Raw genomic sequence first — 17,893 nt, forward strand, 5'->3', positions numbered from 1 at the left:
CTCCTCATGCAGCCCCCACACGCAGCCCCACACGCAAACACTTTCTTTCCCCTGTCCAACAATGAAGGCTCCTTGCACTGCTCATCAGTGCCAGCTCCACACACTACCCTCATGTGGACATAAAACCAGAACAGGCAGCAAAGGCACAGTAATAGAAGTGGCAAATCTGTGGTCAGTAGAAAAAAAAACAGTCTGTGCTCAACTACCATGCCACAGGCATGGTCATGTTGGGCCATAACAGTCTCTTCAGCTCTAAGATGGCCATGAATATTCCAAACTGTTGTACAGAAGGCATGTCCGCAGGAAGCCCACACTATAATCAGATAAAGATGGCCAGGCCTATACTGAACCTTACTAATGTTCCAGGATGTACGAACTTGATCTTGAGGTGGCTGCACCGAAACCCAAATATACCATGTCTACCAGGAGGCTAGCCAATCAGTTTAAAAACAGAACCAGATACCCGACTATGGGACATCAATGCCAATTGTCCTGGCAGAGAATGGGTCAATGATTTATTTAATTTGATATTTTGTTGCTGCAAAGCACCAATTGTGGCATACAGGTTTATAGATGAACGCAGATCACGTACAGAGCACAGTCACAGGGGGCAGGTCATATGGGAATGGCCTGCTAAGGGTTGTGTGCCAAGATGGGTTGGTGGTGGGATGTCTTTTTGGTAGACACTGGACAACAAGTGGTCTTCCATGGAATATGTACCTTGCATATGCACACATCAAACTGGTCATTTTTACAATTGACAGAGTCCGGCACATATTATGTTACACTATCTAGGCCAGCAAAAATCATGCTGCCCAGCCCAAGCAGAGTGCTTTGGAGCCCATACCATATGTTCCATGCAGATGCTGATCTCCCCGTCGCTGTAGAATGCTCCGTAGAAGCCTACGATGTAAGGGGAGTTACATTCATGTAGCACCTGGAGCTCCCTTATGATCTGGTTCCTGATGGCTGGTTTGATCTCCAGATGAATTAACTGAAACACAGAATGAATTGCAATTTACTTTTCTTTGCACGGACAATAAACCAATGTTAGACGGCAGGGGAATAGGTCTTTCGTGGTACTAGAAGTTACTCGCAAGTTATATTTTTGAAATTGGATGCACTATTCAGGTGCACTTTCTACAACAAGTAGACCCCGGAGCAGAGGGAAGAGAGATCACAGCCATTGTCTCGGTTTCTCCATATGCAGGAAAAAAGGCAAGTTTGCACAGTCACTCTACACATTAACAGGTCCACTTAAGGGAGGACGGCCATGTACTATTACACTGCGTGCGCACACACCCGCCTCCCCCTCGGTTAAGAAAAAAGCAGCTCACATACAAACCCGGCCTCCCCGTGCAGAAGACAGGCCCCGACAAAGAATGTAGCTGAAATACAATCCCAAGTTTCACTACACAGACGGCAGGTCGAGACAAAGTACATATTCCAAATACCATCCCAGGCACTCCATACTGACTCGAGGCCTTGATAAAGAACATATCCCAAACACTCTCGCCGGTTCGACATAGTGAGTACAGGCTTTGATAAGAACATACCCCAAATACCCTGCCCAGGTTCGACATGAAAAATCCAGGCCTTGATAAGAACATATCCCAAACACCCTCGCCAGGTTCGACATAGTGAGTACAGGCTTTGATAAGAACATACCCCAAATACCCTCGCCAGGTTCGACATAGTGAGTACAGGCTTTGATAAGAACATACCCCAAATACCCTCGCCAGGTTCGATGTACTGAATCCAGGCTTTGATAAGAACATATCCCAAACACCCTGCCCAGGTTCGACATAGTGAGTACAGGCTTTGATAAGATCATACCCCAAATACCCTCCCCAGGTTCGAGATAGTGAGTACAGACCTTGATAAGAACATACCCCAAATACCCTCGCCAGGTTCGACATAGTGAGTACAGGCTTTGATAAGAACATACCCCAAATACCCTCGCCAGGTTCGATGTACTGAATCCAGGCTTTGATAAGAACATATCCCAAACACCCTGCCCAGGTTCGACATAGTGAGTACAGGCTTTGATAAGATCATACCCCAAATACCCTCCCCAGGTTCGAGATAGTGAGTACAGACCTTGATAAGAACATACCCCAAATACCCTCCCCAGGTTCGACATAGTGAGTACAGACCTTGATAAGAACATACCCCAAATACCCTCCCCAGGTTCGACATAGTGAGTACAGACCTTGATAAGAACATACCCCAAATACCCTCCCCAGGTTCGACATAGTGAGTACAGACCTTGATAAGAACATACCCCAAATACCCTCCCCAGGTTCGACATAGTGAGTACAGACCTTGATAAGAACATACCCCAAATACCCTTCCCAGGTTCGACATAGTGAGTACAGACCTTGATAAGAACATACCCCAAATACCCTCCCCAGGTTCGACATAGTGAGTACAGACCTTGATAAGAACATACCCCAAATACCCTCCCCAGGTTCGAGATAGTGAGTACAGACCTTGATAAGAACATACCCCAAATACCCTCCCCAGGTTCGACATAGTGAGTACAGACCTTGATAAGAACATATCCCAAACACCCTGCCCAGGTTCGACATAGTGAGTACAGGCTTTGATAAGATCATACCCCAAATACCCTCCCCAGGTTCGACATAGTGAGTACAGACCTTGATAAGAACATACCCCAAATACCCTCCCCAGGTTCGACATAGTGAGTACAGACCTTGATAAGAACATACCCCAAATACCCTTCCCAGGTTCGACATAGTGAGTACAGACCTTGATAAGAACATACCCCAAATACCCTCCCCAGGTTCGACATAGTGAGTACAGACCTTGATAAGAACATACCCCAAATACCCTCCCCAGGTTCGAGATAGTGAGTACAGACCTTGATAAGAACATACCCCAAATACCCTCCCCAGGTTCGACATAGTGAGTACAGACCTTGATAAGAACATACCCCAAATACCCTCCCCAGGTTCGACATAGTGAGTACAGACCTTGATAAGAACATACCCCAAATACCCTCCCCAGGTTCGACATAGTGAGTACAGACCTTGATAAGAACATACCCCAAATACCCTCCCCAGGTTCGACATAGTGAGTACAGACCTTGATAAGAACATACCCCAAATACCCTCCCCAGGTTCGAGATAGTGAGTACAGACCTTGATAAGAACATACCCCAAATACCCTCCCCAGGTTCGAGATAGTGAGTACAGACCTTGATAAGAACATACCCCAAATACCCTCCCCAGGTTCGACATAGTGAGTACAGACCTTGATAAGAACATACCCCAAATACCCTCCCCAGGTTCGACATAGTGAGTACAGACCTTGATAAGAACATACCCCAAATACCCTCCCCAGGTTCGACATAGTGAGTACAGACCTTGATAAGAACATACCCCAAATACCCTCCCCAGGTTCGAGATAGTGAGTACAGACCTTGATAAGAACATACCCCAAATACCCTCCCCAGGTTCGACATAGTGAGTACAGACCTTGATAAGAACATATCCCAAATACCCTCCCAAGGTTCGACGTACTGAATACAGGCCTTGATAAGAACATACCCCAAATACCCTCCCCAGGTTCGAGATAGTGAGTACAGACCTTGATAAGAACATACCCCAAATACCCTCCCCAGGTTCGACATAGTGAGTACAGACCTTGATAAGAACATACCCCAAATACCCTCCCCAGGTTCGACATAGTGAGTACAGACCTTGATAAGAACATACCCCAAATACCCTCCCCAGGTTCGAGATAGTGAGTACAGACCTTGATAAGAACATACCCCAAATACCCTCCCCAGGTTCGACATAGTGAGTACAGACCTTGATAAGAACATATCCCAAATACCCTCCCAAGGTTCGACGTACTGAATACAGGCCTTGATAAGAACATACCCCAAATACCCTCCCCAGGTTCGAGATAGTGAGTACAGACCTTGATAAGAACATATCCCAAATACCCTCCCCAGGTTCGACATAGTGAGTACAGACCTTGATAAGAACATACCCCAAATACCCTCCCCAGGTTCGAGATAGTGAGTACAGACCTTGATAAGAACATACCCCAAATACCCTCCCCAGGTTCGACATAGTGAGTACAGACCTTGATAAGAACATACCCCAAATACCCTCCCCAGGTTCGACATAGTGAGTACAGACCTTGATAAGAACATACCCCAAATACCCTCCCCAGGTTCGACATAGTGAGTACAGACCTTGATAAGAACATACCCCAAATACCCTCCCCAGGTTCGAGATAGTGAGTACAGACCTTGATAAGAACATACCCCAAATACCCTCCCCAGGTTCGACATAGTGAGTACAGACCTTGATAAGAACATATCCCAAATACCCTCCCAAGGTTCGACGTACTGAATACAGGCCTTGATAAGAACATACCCCAAATACCCTCCCCAGGTTCGAGATAGTGAGTACAGACCTTGATAAGAACATACCCCAAATACCCTCCCCAGGTTCGACATAGTGAGTACAGACCTTGATAAGAACATACCCCAAATACCCTCCCCAGGTTCGACATAGTGAGTACAGACCTTGATAAGAACATACCCCAAATACCCTCCCCAGGTTCGAGATAGTGAGTACAGACCTTGATAAGAACATACCCCAAATACCCTCCCCAGGTTCGACATAGTGAGTACAGACCTTGATAAGAACATATCCCAAATACCCTCCCAAGGTTCGACGTACTGAATACAGGCCTTGATAAGAACATACCCCAAATACCCTCCCCAGGTTCGAGATAGTGAGTACAGACCTTGATAAGAACATATCCCAAATACCCTCCCCAGGTTCGACATAGTGAGTACAGACCTTGATAAGAACATACCCCAAATACCCTCCCCAGGTTCGACATAGTGAGTACAGACCTTGATAAGAACATATCCCAAATACCCTCCCCAGGTTCGACGTACTGAATACAGGCCTTGATAATACAGGCCTTGATAAAGAATATCGTCCTTAGGCGGCCTACACAGGGGCCAGGCCTAGACAAATAAGATCCCAAATGCTAGCACGAGCGGCACTCTACAGAGAGAAGGCCTAGACAAAGCATATATCAGGAATACAAGCCCAAATCCATCCATACAAAGGGCAGATCTAGATCAAGAAGATGTCCCCAATTACCTCCCCAGAGCTGGCTCAGGTGACAAATATATCCTAAATACTAATCCCAGACATTCCATAAAGAGAGTAGGCAAAGACATGGTGGGACTGGGGCATAATATTGTCTCGGGCACCAATTCAATAGTGGGCCACCATTGCAAATGGAAATTCATTCCTTTTGTGACAGACTGCTTGAGTAGTACCCAAGGGGCAGCTTTTTGATAAAATGTGATGTAGATTTAGCATTTTAAAGAATATTTATTCAGTAACACCGGTCAAAACTACTAGCGAAATGGTGAAGTAACTCATCAAACTCACCCACATTGGGCAGAAATAAGTGGCCCACATTGGGCAGAAATAAGTGGCCCAGAATAGCATTTTCCGTTTTGTGTTCAGGCCTTGCCCTATAAGCCAGTCCGAGCCTGGGCCTAGATCAAGAAGATACCCCAAATAAGCTGCATAAAGAGGCTAGGCCCAGGTGAAGAATAGATCATCCGTTCCATGACTAGGCCTTTCATACATACTCCCGCCCAGATGAGAGAGCCACTCTACAAACAGGGCAGACCCAGAGGAAGTAAGGATCCCACAGCCTAATCCTAGCATGTCAATGCACAGTGCAGGCAGAGATAAGGAGGTAAGCTATACACATACCATCGCCTCAGGCAGTCCATGCATAAAGGCGGCCCAAATCAGGGAATGGTGGCCATACACCATCCTTCTTGACTCCTAAAACGATCGGCAGGCTTACATACTATTCCCCAGATCCTATCTAGGCCCAGATTTACACATTCGTTTTTGGACTTTTGGAAAGTGCTGCATGCTCCTAAGAGAAGCCTCAAAGCCTCAATCCATTCAGATGAGGAATGGGAGGCCACAGACATTTCCATTGGACCCCTTAGATATAAAGCAGGGCCCTCTGGGGGATGCAAACCATACACTACTCTTTTCTCATACTCTCCTTGTAAAAACTAGGATCAGATGAGTAAATGCAGCCCACCCAACCTCCTTAAACATAGGGCACAGATAATGGCAGGGAGTCAACAGAGTATTATTCAACTAAAACTGCCAGCAGGACCCTTTCAATCCATACTTAAGTGATAAGTTAACGCTGATGTACCAATGTTGTCACATGCCTTATACAATATACTTCGCAAACAAAAACATTTCCAGAAACATAGCAATTTTATATTTCGAAAAAGGTGATAGCGCTTGTACACTGAAAGAGTGGATGCATACTTGTTGCAGAGTTCAGTATCCATTGGAGTATGTGGATTGAATTAGTTCTGCTAATGACTGGTAGTTTTTCGTGAATACTGGAAAGACCTTGCTTGGATATTATAAGTCTGGACACTATCCCATCCAAATCTCCATACCCAGAATGGGCTCTTTCAATGTGGTATCACATAGGCCGGAATGCAGTTCCCCTGCGGCACGCGCAGCGGAATGTGTGGAAGATTGGTTGTCCAGCCGGGATTTGGCATTTGGCCTTGTGTCAAGCACAAATACTTTATATTACTAAAAGACTGGCACTGCATATTGGATTCTTTCTGTGTGTAGAACAGTGGCAACCAGGGTGGGATGCACGTTTTCTATTAATCAAGCACCACACGCCGGTAACCTGCTCAACCCCCCAATCTCAACTAACAACCCAGACATGGAGGAAAGTCGGTCAGCCGTTAGTAGAGGAAATGTAACTCATTGCAAAGGACCAAATAACAGCCTGTATGCTACCACCCAGCTTCTCCACACAAAGATTAGACCCAGATGCAGGGAGTCAAATATAGAGCATGGGTGACCGACTAGAAGCGAAGAAAAGGAAATTAGTCGCTGGTCGCAACCAGAGACTCAGTGCCTCATTACGAATATGGCCGTAGTGGTCAAAACGGACATTAATACTGCTACCGCTCCTTTTACCACTCCACCTGATTACAGGGTTGCTCAACCCAGAGGCCAATAAAGTGCCTGCTTTACCATCCCACCATTACTGTCTTCACTAACAATGTAAGTAATGGTGCAAGCAGTATTACTGCGTGGCAATACCGCAATTTGCCTATGAAGGCCCAAGGGGCTTCATAATGGGGAATATCCAAACTTGAAAGGGGGCACAGTCAATGTTTAGCAACTGCCATAATGCTAAATGAGTTTGGTGGCATTAGAACTGTTAAAACCGCCTCAATCTTCTGATTTAGTAATGTAGGTGCGCTTTCATTTTCAGCACAAATTCTCTTTTCCGATGGGTTCTGGAGCGCATAGTCCCTGACTCTAGGCTTGAGTTAGTGACAGTAGTCTTGAGTTAGTATAGAGTTGCCACCCCCTTGAAGATGGACCAGCATAGTCCACACAGACAAACTTTGTTTTTGCTTTCAAAGCGACAATACACTTCAATGTTTACTCAAGTATTCAAATAATCAATATACATATTTCTATGCGTTTCTTTAAGTATTCCCCCTAATCTGCTTTTGCCACCAGGAGGACAGGTCTTACCTTTCTTGCCATGATGAGCCCAGAAGGTTTGTGAGACACCTTGAAGACCACACCACCATTGCCTGCCCCCAGCTCTGATACCTTCTCGAAGTCGTCATCCTTAAGCTCGCCTACTTTCTGTTTCTGAGTGAGGAAGGCCTCGAGGCGCTTTCGTTGCTGTTCGTCGAGTTCAAGCTCTTCCAGTTTCTTCTGCAGCGCCTCCAGGTTGGTTCTGCACAAGGGTGGGGAGAAGAGATGGTGTGGTGAGCAGGAAGGATCCAGGCCTCACTGTATGATTGTGCAGTGCTTAGACATCCAAAAAGAGGAGAACCCATACTCCACAATATTCTCGCTCTCTTATAACGATCATACCACGTCACCACACTTACCTCCTTAGCTACCACACCTTTGGGTGGCCATGCTTTGCAACAAGATTTCCCTGTCCTCCCACCCAACCACTGTAGATTGCTGAATTCGGACAGCAGTAAAAAATAACTGCCCACCTACTGAGATCTAATGGGCCCCTCAGGAAAACCGCCCACTCCAGGAAACCCTGTTTATCTTATGATCAGAAAACCATAACATTGACCATCGATCCCATCGCAGAGTTATTTGCCCACAACATCCATTTTAGGCTGCCTACACAAAAAACAACCAAGTCACCCTGTTGACCAAATACCAGCCTACCAGACCTTTGATCAACTGCAGAGAAGAAGCACACCCAGGTGATAATTATAATAATTTGACCGTTTGTATTTGTGAAAGATAAATTGTGGCGTTGACCCCCCAAATTCTGATTTTATGCTGAAGATCTTCAAAAAAGGCACATTAACTCACTGAGCTGTGCTCCCCCACATACACTGCTTGCAGTTCCCAGCACTGACCATCGAACCACCAAGCTGGAGACACCCTTTTTCTGCGACGTTTCCCTGTACCCGGCACACCACTGCAAACTCAATCGCCTGAAGGTGGGTGTGGGAACTCGCATTGTTGATATGATGCTCGTAAATGGCGCCCATCAAAATAAAACAAGGTCCATAAGCTTTTGTGCGACAAACGTCCTCATGAAACTGGCCCGCAATACCTCTAATTCAGGAAACAGCACAAATGCAGATTTTCTGGCCGACCAAAAATGTGGTGCCCCAACTGGGACCTAGAGCCCTGCCGAGGGGCAACTGAAGAAAGCTCAGCAGCTAAGCAAATTCACTCCCAGCTCAAAATCTAAAATCCTGCCAGAGGACAAGGAATAAACTGTGCACCCTAGAAGGGTTCGGACATGCTGTCTGCGCGCAACTCAAAGACAGTGCTGGTCATTGGGCCGGCTCTCGGCGGATCCGAGATCCGGCACCAGATGTGGAGCCGGATCTCGGGATCCGGCCAGAGTCAGCCGCCCAAGCCCATGAACCGCACTGGAAAACCTATAAGAACAAAAAAAAGCGCCCGCGGCTTTGGCACTGGTGTGTAATGCACAATGCTCGCTACAACGGGCAACTGTTTCCTTTCAGTTGTACATGTAGCGAGCATTGTGCATTACACACCAGTGCCAAAGCCAGCGGTAAAAGGTAATGCTGCCGTAGCCAGCGCTTTTTTTTCTTTGTTTTTTGAAAGCATTGCTGGATGTCCACAACGAGCCCCGCATCTTCTAAGTCACGCTCCTCAGACCCTGCCCCCCTCCGCCTCCTTGTTTTGTGGGATCCCCCACCACTGAATACAGATATGCCAAGCACCTGATGAAGATAATGAAGCCCGTATCCCTTTTAGATGATCCATGCTTACGAAGGTTATAACCTGACACATGCATTTCTTACTATTATGAGCTTTATGATTTGATGGCTTCCTGAATGTTTTCTTGAAATTCAAAGTGGTAGAATGGAGTGGCTTTTTAAAAATAAATTATATGAAACAAGCACATGAAAAAAGACAGCAGTAATAAGTATCACGCTGCCCACTGGGGTGCTTGAAACCAGGTAACGAGGGCGAGAGAGTAGTGCAGACTCAACACGCGCCTTCCATTCCCAGTCTTCGGAGCCAAGAACTACCAGTTTTTCGGGAAAAGACCCTGGAGAGGACGCTAATGCCCAATAACAAGAGGATGTAGCAGAGAAAAGGGAGAGAGAGTGGTCAATTCTGGGGATGATTGGGGGACGCTGACTCTCCAATCCCTCTATGTGGGAGGCAGCCTTCCTTCCTCCGGTAGTAGGGGCCAGCACTCTGTTTCCCCAGATGTTTTGGCCTGCGATTACTAAGACCCCTCACCATAATATTGCTGCCTTCTGCTGATGGAAGTTGTAGCACAACACATCTGGAGAGCCAAATGTTACAAACTCCATGGCATGCATTATGTGTTGTAGCAGAGGAGTGTGCTGGGATTCAGCAGCGTACAGTAGCCCTCCTTACGCAAATGGAAGGAGTCTTGAATTCTAGAACCCTGCATGAATCTGGGTGTACCCCTCTCGACCCGCTACTGAAACAAATCAAGGGAAACGAATCTGCCCTTTGGGAAAATATCACCCAGTCTAAAAAATTACGAGGGTAGCCCACTTCCTACTGCTGCTAAAATCAAAAGGTGAGAGCTAACTCTTACTTACCCATAGAGTTACCGCCCCAAAAACAGACACAATTAGAGCCCAAGCCATCATTGCGCACCTCTCAGGATCCAATTTGAAGTCTTCAAGTACCACACAAGATAACCGCAGAGGCCAGAGGCTTTGAATGCACCACCGCTCAATCCATTTCCACATGCGGTAGCGGCTTACAAGACTGGCTCTATTTGATTGTGTCATAACAGGGGTGGAACCACCGTCAAATTTTCATGGGGAGGGGTGAGGCAGGACAGTTTGAAAAAGCGGGCCACGAGTGCAGCTTGCAGTGAACCCCCAACACCTAAAGCCCATAAAGTTCCTGCATGCCCCCCCAACAGTTGGGCCTTTGCTTTGTGCGCTATGTGCTTTGTGCTTGGTGACACTTACACATAAGCTGGCTCATTGCTTCTAACTGTCCATCATTTGTTTTTAGGAAAACACGTAAAGCATAGGGGCCATTGCTGATAAGCTACTTGTGCTAAGAATCAAACTGGGCACATTCCCAAGGTGTTGTGAGGCGATTGCAGGTCTTAGCATAGAAAGTAAACATGCATTAGTATCTCATCAGCAATTGGATGTGTGGAATGCAGGGTAAGGTTATACATAGATCCCTGCAGGAGGTGCATTAGCCTATTGTGCTGTCAATGCCCCCCCCTTTTCTGAGACCAGGTGATTATCTAATAACACTTCTTTTGGCCCAACAGGTCCATCTTCACCCCAATTCAGAAGATATTTATTTTCACATAACGATGCTAATCTTGGGAGGTATAAAGCACTAAAAGCTGGGAAAGACCAGTTAGGCCTTTGGCTTCCTCCTCCTGCGGGTGCATTGATATAGGCAGGGAGGGCTTCTGCCTCTACTACTGTAGGTTTGTGGCGGCTGCCGCCTGTGAGCAAGTGTGTAACCTGGTGAGGAAGTAGACCTGGTTTTGCTGTAGCCCCCCTTCTCCATCAGTACCCAGGGCTGGACGCCAAAGGAGTGTTGCCTTCCATCTCAAAATACCTCCATTTGGGACGGCTTAAGCCCTCATTGACATTTTGGAAATAATGGAGCCATTTTAGAACCACTTACTTCTCGATAAACTCACCCTTTCATATAATACAATTGGAAATGCTGCCCAGCGTCTGATGGTTGCCCTCCTTTCTGCTGGAGATACTTCATGGTCTATGTCCTGCAACTGGCCGGATACACATACAGATTCCAATAAGCAGACCAGTTGTTCCATTTTGCGCCCACCTAGGTCTGAATGCACAAAACGATCTGATTTTAAACACATGATCTGTAGGCCTGAATATAGCGCAAACTTTGGGACCTCACAAGTCACAAAGATCCAATCAACTGACGGGTGTTTAATCACCTGATCAGTTCCATGGGCGTCTCTGCCTTATTGGTGAACATCATAGGTGATGGAAGGCAGCTGTCTTGGCCCACAGCCAAGACCAGGGAAAAGCCTTCAGAGAGAAGGGATTGGAGTTATGGCCCAGCAGAGGGCTCTGCATATAGTAAGTAATTGGATACAATTAGGGAGGCAACTACCACATTTTGCGCGTAGGAATTTGATGTCTACCCCCAACACTTCCCTTGACGTTTTTCTGAATTTGGAAGCTGGTGTATTTTTGCATACCACCGAATGTGCTGTATACATGAGTTCGATGTAATATTGGTTTGGTCAATATGGAATAAAATTCTGTGTACTGGTTTACAAAATATGCTGTACCCTACTATCTGTTTATGATGGGACAAGCAGATCATTTTCCAATCTAATGTTCGGCAACTGTTACTTTCTTCCTAGGGCCCCTTCATTTTTTCAGTTTTCTATCAGAAGCTCCCGTTACCCCAATGTGTCCCTCCTGCGGGAAGCAGAGGTTACTGCTCTTTTTTTGCAGAGGTCGTTTTTGGCTACTTTACCTACCTTATTCCCCACTCTCGCCTTAAGATGCTTTTTAAACCATGATGCCTTAGAGAAGTTCCAGAGGGCGTGGTCTGGCACGCATGGAGTGAGGAAGCAGGGCATTGAGCTCCGGCCGCGATCCTATGTACTGATCCTCCAGCAAGACAGAAAACGAGCTATAAGTGGCAAGAATCGCACCACCGGGAAGATAAAACGACCCACAGCAGAATCGTGTTGGGACCGGCAGAAATTGGACGCTGGAAGACGCAGTAAGACCTGAGAAACGAGTCCCCCGACGGCACAAGATGGCGGCGATGGACGCGAGCTAGGAGGACGGAGGGGGAAGGGCGCGGAGACTGGGCCGGCCCCAGAACAGACTGCACCAGTGACGGAAATAGGCCCCGGCTTACGGGAGAACCTCTTGGATCGGGACCAACGGCTGTGGAGGCGGATCAGAGGCCGGACCGAACATCAGAGGAGTCAGCCGGCGGATCCCGCAGGCAGCCGAGAGGCGACCACGGAACGGAGGTGACGTGGAGGCTAGCGCAGTGAAGGAGACCGAAGTGGAGAGGCCTCCGGGATCGAAGCAGCGCTCAAGTACACGCAGCGGAGAAGCGTAATAAGGTGGAGGAGAGGAACCGGAGCAGATGCCGCGGGAGGAGCCCAGTGCAGTGACTGCGGGCCCTGCAAGCAGGGGGGAAGACACTGACGCATAGAAGCACGGTGCAACCGGAGATCCTGCCATCGGGGACGCTAGGAAGGAAGGACAGAGGAGGAAGGCGAAACCCCGAAGCAGCGCAGGTATCACGACCACGGGATCTAGCATGACCGGAGACCCCGGCAAGGAACGGGCACCCGGGAAGGAGAACGGAGAGCAGGAGACAGCATCCAGAAGCACGCTTGGACAACCCTGGGGCCATTGACCCAGCCGAGCAGGGAGGCAAAGGGGCACTTCGGACTCCGGACAAGCGGGGTAAGAAACAACCCACAGCACCACTCAGGGCAACAAAGCACCAACACAAGGGAGCAGGGCCGGTGGTGGGGCCAATTGCAGGACTATTATAGACACATCACGGCACGCCACAACTGTGCAGCATCTGAACCACAGGGCTATCAAGCGGCCTGATAGGCCTGGTGCCCAGAGGAGTGAGAGGAACACTGGTCGCAAAACTGGGGGGACGATATTCGGCAGATTAGAGAACCCAGGAACACCACCGGCAGCCAGTAAGGACTGAGGAGCAGGTGGAAAAAGTCTGGAACAAGCGGGAACCAGACGATCCCTGATCAATCGCTGTGCCATTCGTGGGGGCTGCAAAGTGGAAACCGCACAGGAAAAGGCCAACACTTGAGAGAAGCCGGGTAAGAGGACTGGTGGGAGAAGCGGCAAGTCCAGTTCGGAGGCACGGATCGGGATTCACAAATGGCACAAAACCGTCAACAGCAGGACTGGGGGACATGGGTTGGCACCACACCCAGACGGGAAGTGGAAGGAATAGCGGATTCAGAGAACTTGGTACCCCCTGACCTGGGAAAGCCCAACGCAAGCATGCCATCTGCCAAGGACAGAGGCAAGGTGAAAATGACGACAATGGCCGCGTTTGTGGCACAGAAAACAACGGCCGCAACGCAAAGAAACGCGCCAGAAACGGAGGCACAAAGAGAACCAGAAATGGACAACAGAGATGGGCAGGTGTTGGAGGCCATTGCTGCTCTAAGGACCTCCATAGAAACGAAAATCGACGAAATGAAAGCAGATATGCAGCTCATGAGGCAAGATGCATGGAACCTTGCGGAGAGAGTGGCAGTGACCGAAACTGGAGTGGCAGAAACTGCAGAGGCCACGACTGAATTGAAGACCAAGGTGGGGGATCTGGAGAGGAAGGGGGCAATGTTGGAGGCAAGAGCTGAAGAAGCAGAAGGGAGGGCCAGGAGATGTAACGTTAGACTGCTCGGTATCCCCGAAGGGACCGAAGGAATGAACCCGACAAGATACGTAGAGTCCCTACTGCAACAAGAGATAGGCGCGGGCAAGCTCTCACAGGGATTCGCAGTTGAGAGAGCACAACGGGCCCTCCAGAAGAAACTACGACCGGGCTCGCACCCCAGGCCGATGATGGCGAAGATTCTCATTTTTCAGGACAGAGAGATTATACTCAGGCACTCGAGAGAAGGCGGGTTAATAGAGCGGGGAGATTCCAAGATAGCCATATATCCTGACTATACACAAAAGGTGCAACGAGGCAGAGACTCCTTCGTCCCGATTAAAGCGAGGCTGCGGCAGTTAAACATAAAGTACATGCTGCTTTACCCCTCTCGGCTGAAGATAATCCATAAAGGGCGGACCATATTCCTAGAAACCCCAGCGGCGGCGAATATGTGGCTAGAGCATAACAACTTAGCGGATGGCCAAAACGATGAAATCTGATAGACGGACACAAGGGCATGGAAGTGATGTTAACAACTAGGCTGCCAACGGAAGCACAACGAATTATTGGGAGAGGACCACAAGTGCTCTTAACAGACGGCCGAGAGGAGCTCAAATACCGCTCTGTGTACAATGCCCCAACCCTCGGAATGACAGGCGGCAGCCTGTTGCTGGCACATCCAAGTCCATGCTGGATGCCTCGGAAGGGGCTAGAGAGTGTGGAGGCACCCGAGCACAACACCGGTTGTGTAGTTGCTGGGCGCAACTGTTTAAGCTGCGTTCGTTGTCGCAGCAGTTTCAGTTCGACACTACAGTCTTCATGCAGAACGAAGAGTAGGGAAAGGTGGCCAACAAATCGAGGATGCAAGAAAAGAGGTGAGAGGGCGGGAAGGAAACAGAGCCCTGGGGGTTGACGCCCTAAGCATGGCAATGCAATTTAGAGTACTAACTTGGAATGTGAGAGGGTTGGGATCATACCTACGCCAGAACAGGATCAGGTCCTATCTTCGCAGGAAGAAAGTAGACATTGCAATGCTCCAAGAGACACACCTCTCAGTGGAGGACCAGTCTAGGCTGCAGGAGTACTGGGGAGGTCAGGGACAGGGGGCCCCATATTCCCAATTTGCGAGGGGAGTGTACACTTGGATCAACCCGGAGGTGCCCTTTCAGATGATAGGAAGTGAAGCGGACACGGACGGGAGGTATTTGATACTTTGGGGAATGCTTGAGCAAGTAGAGATCTGCATAGTCAACACGTATTTTCCAAACCACGGTATTCCGCCCTACCTTGGATGGCTGCAGATGAAACTGGCGGGACAAAGAGACGGCCTTTACATATGGGGTGGGGATCTCAACTGTGTGAGGGACTTGAACCTAGACCGATCCGAACCCCCGCAGAAGCGAGCGGACAGAACCTCCAGGGCATTGAACAACCTGCTGGAACAACTAGACCTTGTGGACGTCTGGAGGGAACACCACCCCACAGACAGAGGATACTCATACTACTCCTCCCCACATAACCTCCATACGAGAATTGACTACATGTTTATAGGCAAAACGATCCTAGCTCAGGTAGAATCAATACAATACATGGGCAGATCGATCTCAGACAACTCCCCCCTGTTAATGCACTGGGCATTGAAGGGCCCTAGACCCCCTATCCCGTTATGGCGTATGCCCACGGAGGCACTGACGGACCCAATATTTAAAGAGGAACTGGGAGAAAAATTGGTAGAGTATGTCACCACTAACAGTGGCAGTGTTGAGCGCTGGAGCACGGTGTGGGAGGCCCTGAAGGTGGTAACGAGGGGAGAGGTTATAGCTGGGACAGCGGGAATCAGGAAAATGTTGAAGAGGGAGCTGGAGGAGAGGGAGGAAGAAATAAGGCAGGGGGAAGTTAATAGCTCGGGAACTAGAGAGGAAGAGGAGCATTTGCAGGAGGCACGGACAAATTGTCACCAGGCGTGGGGACGGCTAGCAAAATTTGACTACACAACACGTACCACCAGAGCACACATAAACGGTGACAAACCAGGTAGGCTACTGGCCTGGCTATGTAAGCGAGAGCACCCTAAACACCCAGTGACCGCAATAAGAGACATGATGGGAGACATGAGAACAACCCAGCACTCCATAAACACCACATTCTATGACTTCTACTCCACACTATATGCACATGACACCCAAGTGCTGCTGATAGACATACAAGACACCCTAGAAGAGAAAGGACTCCCCAAGCTGAGTGAGCAACAACAAGACTTATTAGAAGAGGCCCTCACGCCTGAGGACATCACAGACGCCATTAGATCCCTGGCCACATGCAAGACCCCAGGAACGGACGGGCTCCCCCTGGAGTTCTACAAAGCATACAAGGCAACATTAGCCCCACTGTTACACGAGGTATATCAAGAGGCCTATGAGACAGGAACCCTACCCAAGACCATGAGAGAGACGCTAATAGTCCCGATACCCAAACCACACAAACCAGCCGAAGAATGCGATTCTTACCGACCAATAGCAATGCTAAACTATGACAGTAAGATACGGACCGCCATACTGGCCAAGAAATTGGCCAAATTGATAGGAAGCCTGGTACACGAGGACCAGAATGGCTTTGTGCCTGGCCGCAACACATCTGCCAATTTGCGTAGACTACAGCACATTATAGAACAAACAGAGGGAGGCCTGGAGCATATGGCAGTGCAGTCATTAGACGCCATAAAGGCATTCGACTCCATCTACTGGGAGTGGCTGATAATGGTGCTAAGGGAGTTCAGATTCGGGGTGGGATTTGTGCGCTGGGTCAAGATACTGTATAATGATCCCAAAGCCAGAGTGAAGACGGGCAAATGGGTTTCAGGAGCCTGGAACATACAAAGAGGCACCAGATAGGGCTGCCCCCTGTCGCCCATGCTCTATATTTTGGGGTTGGAGCCAATTGCAATTTACATTAGGAAGCAATTCTGGGACGCCGGAATACGAGTGGGTAGGGGGCACCATATTATCTCACTATATGCGGACGATGTCCTGATCTATCTGAGAGACCCAAAAAACAATGCCCCCACAATCTTGGAAGTGCTAGACAACTTTTCACGTTATTTGGGGATACATTTTAGTAGATAGAAATCCTGCATGTTTCCACTGGCGGGCTTGAGGGAGGTGGGAGTAGACAACCTACCCCAAGTTGGGATAAAGTGGCAGTCGGACATGTTCAAATACCTGGGGGTCAAGATCAGACATACACCTGAACTCACACACGCGCAAAAACACACTGACGGTAACTCAGAGGCTTCACAACTCAATGAAATTCTGGTCTAGGCTACCGCTCTCAATGATGGGAGGGCATCGATAGCAAAGATGATTATACTGCCACGATACCTATACTTCTTCCAGACCATCTGTCACTATATCAGACCACCCTTTTTCCGAAAATTAGACGCCCAGATTATAGACTTCATATGGGGAAAGGCACATCACAGGCTGGCATTGAATATTCGAACCCTTCCGCATGATGCAGGGGGCATACAGCTCCCGGACTTTGAAAGGTACTATTTGGCAGCCCAACTTAGTCATGTCACCAAATGGTTGTCGGTTGAGGTCACCAACGAAACCGCCCTACTGAGCGATCTCGTCAAACCTATACACCTCAAAGAAATAATATGGGCGCCTCCGAATCGCGCCGGCAGAGCACCCCCATTGGCTAAACTGGGCAGACTAGTATGGGAAAGAGTTAAAACCATCACACACTCGAAGAACCTTTACTCACCTGAAATGCCAATAATGGCAGTCATGAGAATGGCACCAGCTGATATTAACACACTCAGGCAATCGGAAGGACTGGGTATATACGCCTGGGGAGACATGTACGAGGATGGGGAATTCAGAGAGCTGGAATCA

The 17,893-nt window shown here is 48.5% G+C and overlaps 1 protein-coding gene across 1 annotated transcript in view; it reads right to left on the reverse strand.

Annotated features, from left to right (window-relative positions):
• MAP2K1 (mitogen-activated protein kinase kinase 1) overlaps positions 1-17,893 on the reverse strand; it is a 369,367-nt gene that overhangs the window by 215,066 nt on the left and 136,408 nt on the right. Inside the window, exons 2-3 of the mRNA XM_069625019.1 lie at positions 7,620-7,830; positions 848-994 (exon numbers count right to left, since the gene is read on the reverse strand). Of these exons, the coding sequence (XP_069481120.1) occupies positions 848-994; positions 7,620-7,830 (358 nt within the window). The remainder of the gene's footprint in view (positions 1-847; positions 995-7,619; positions 7,831-17,893) is intronic.

Source organism: Ambystoma mexicanum, chromosome 11 (assembly GCF_040938575.1).
Source record: "Ambystoma mexicanum isolate Mex_15411 chromosome 11, UKY_AmexF1_1, whole genome shotgun sequence".
NCBI lineage: Eukaryota > Metazoa > Chordata > Amphibia > Caudata > Ambystomatidae > Ambystoma > Ambystoma mexicanum.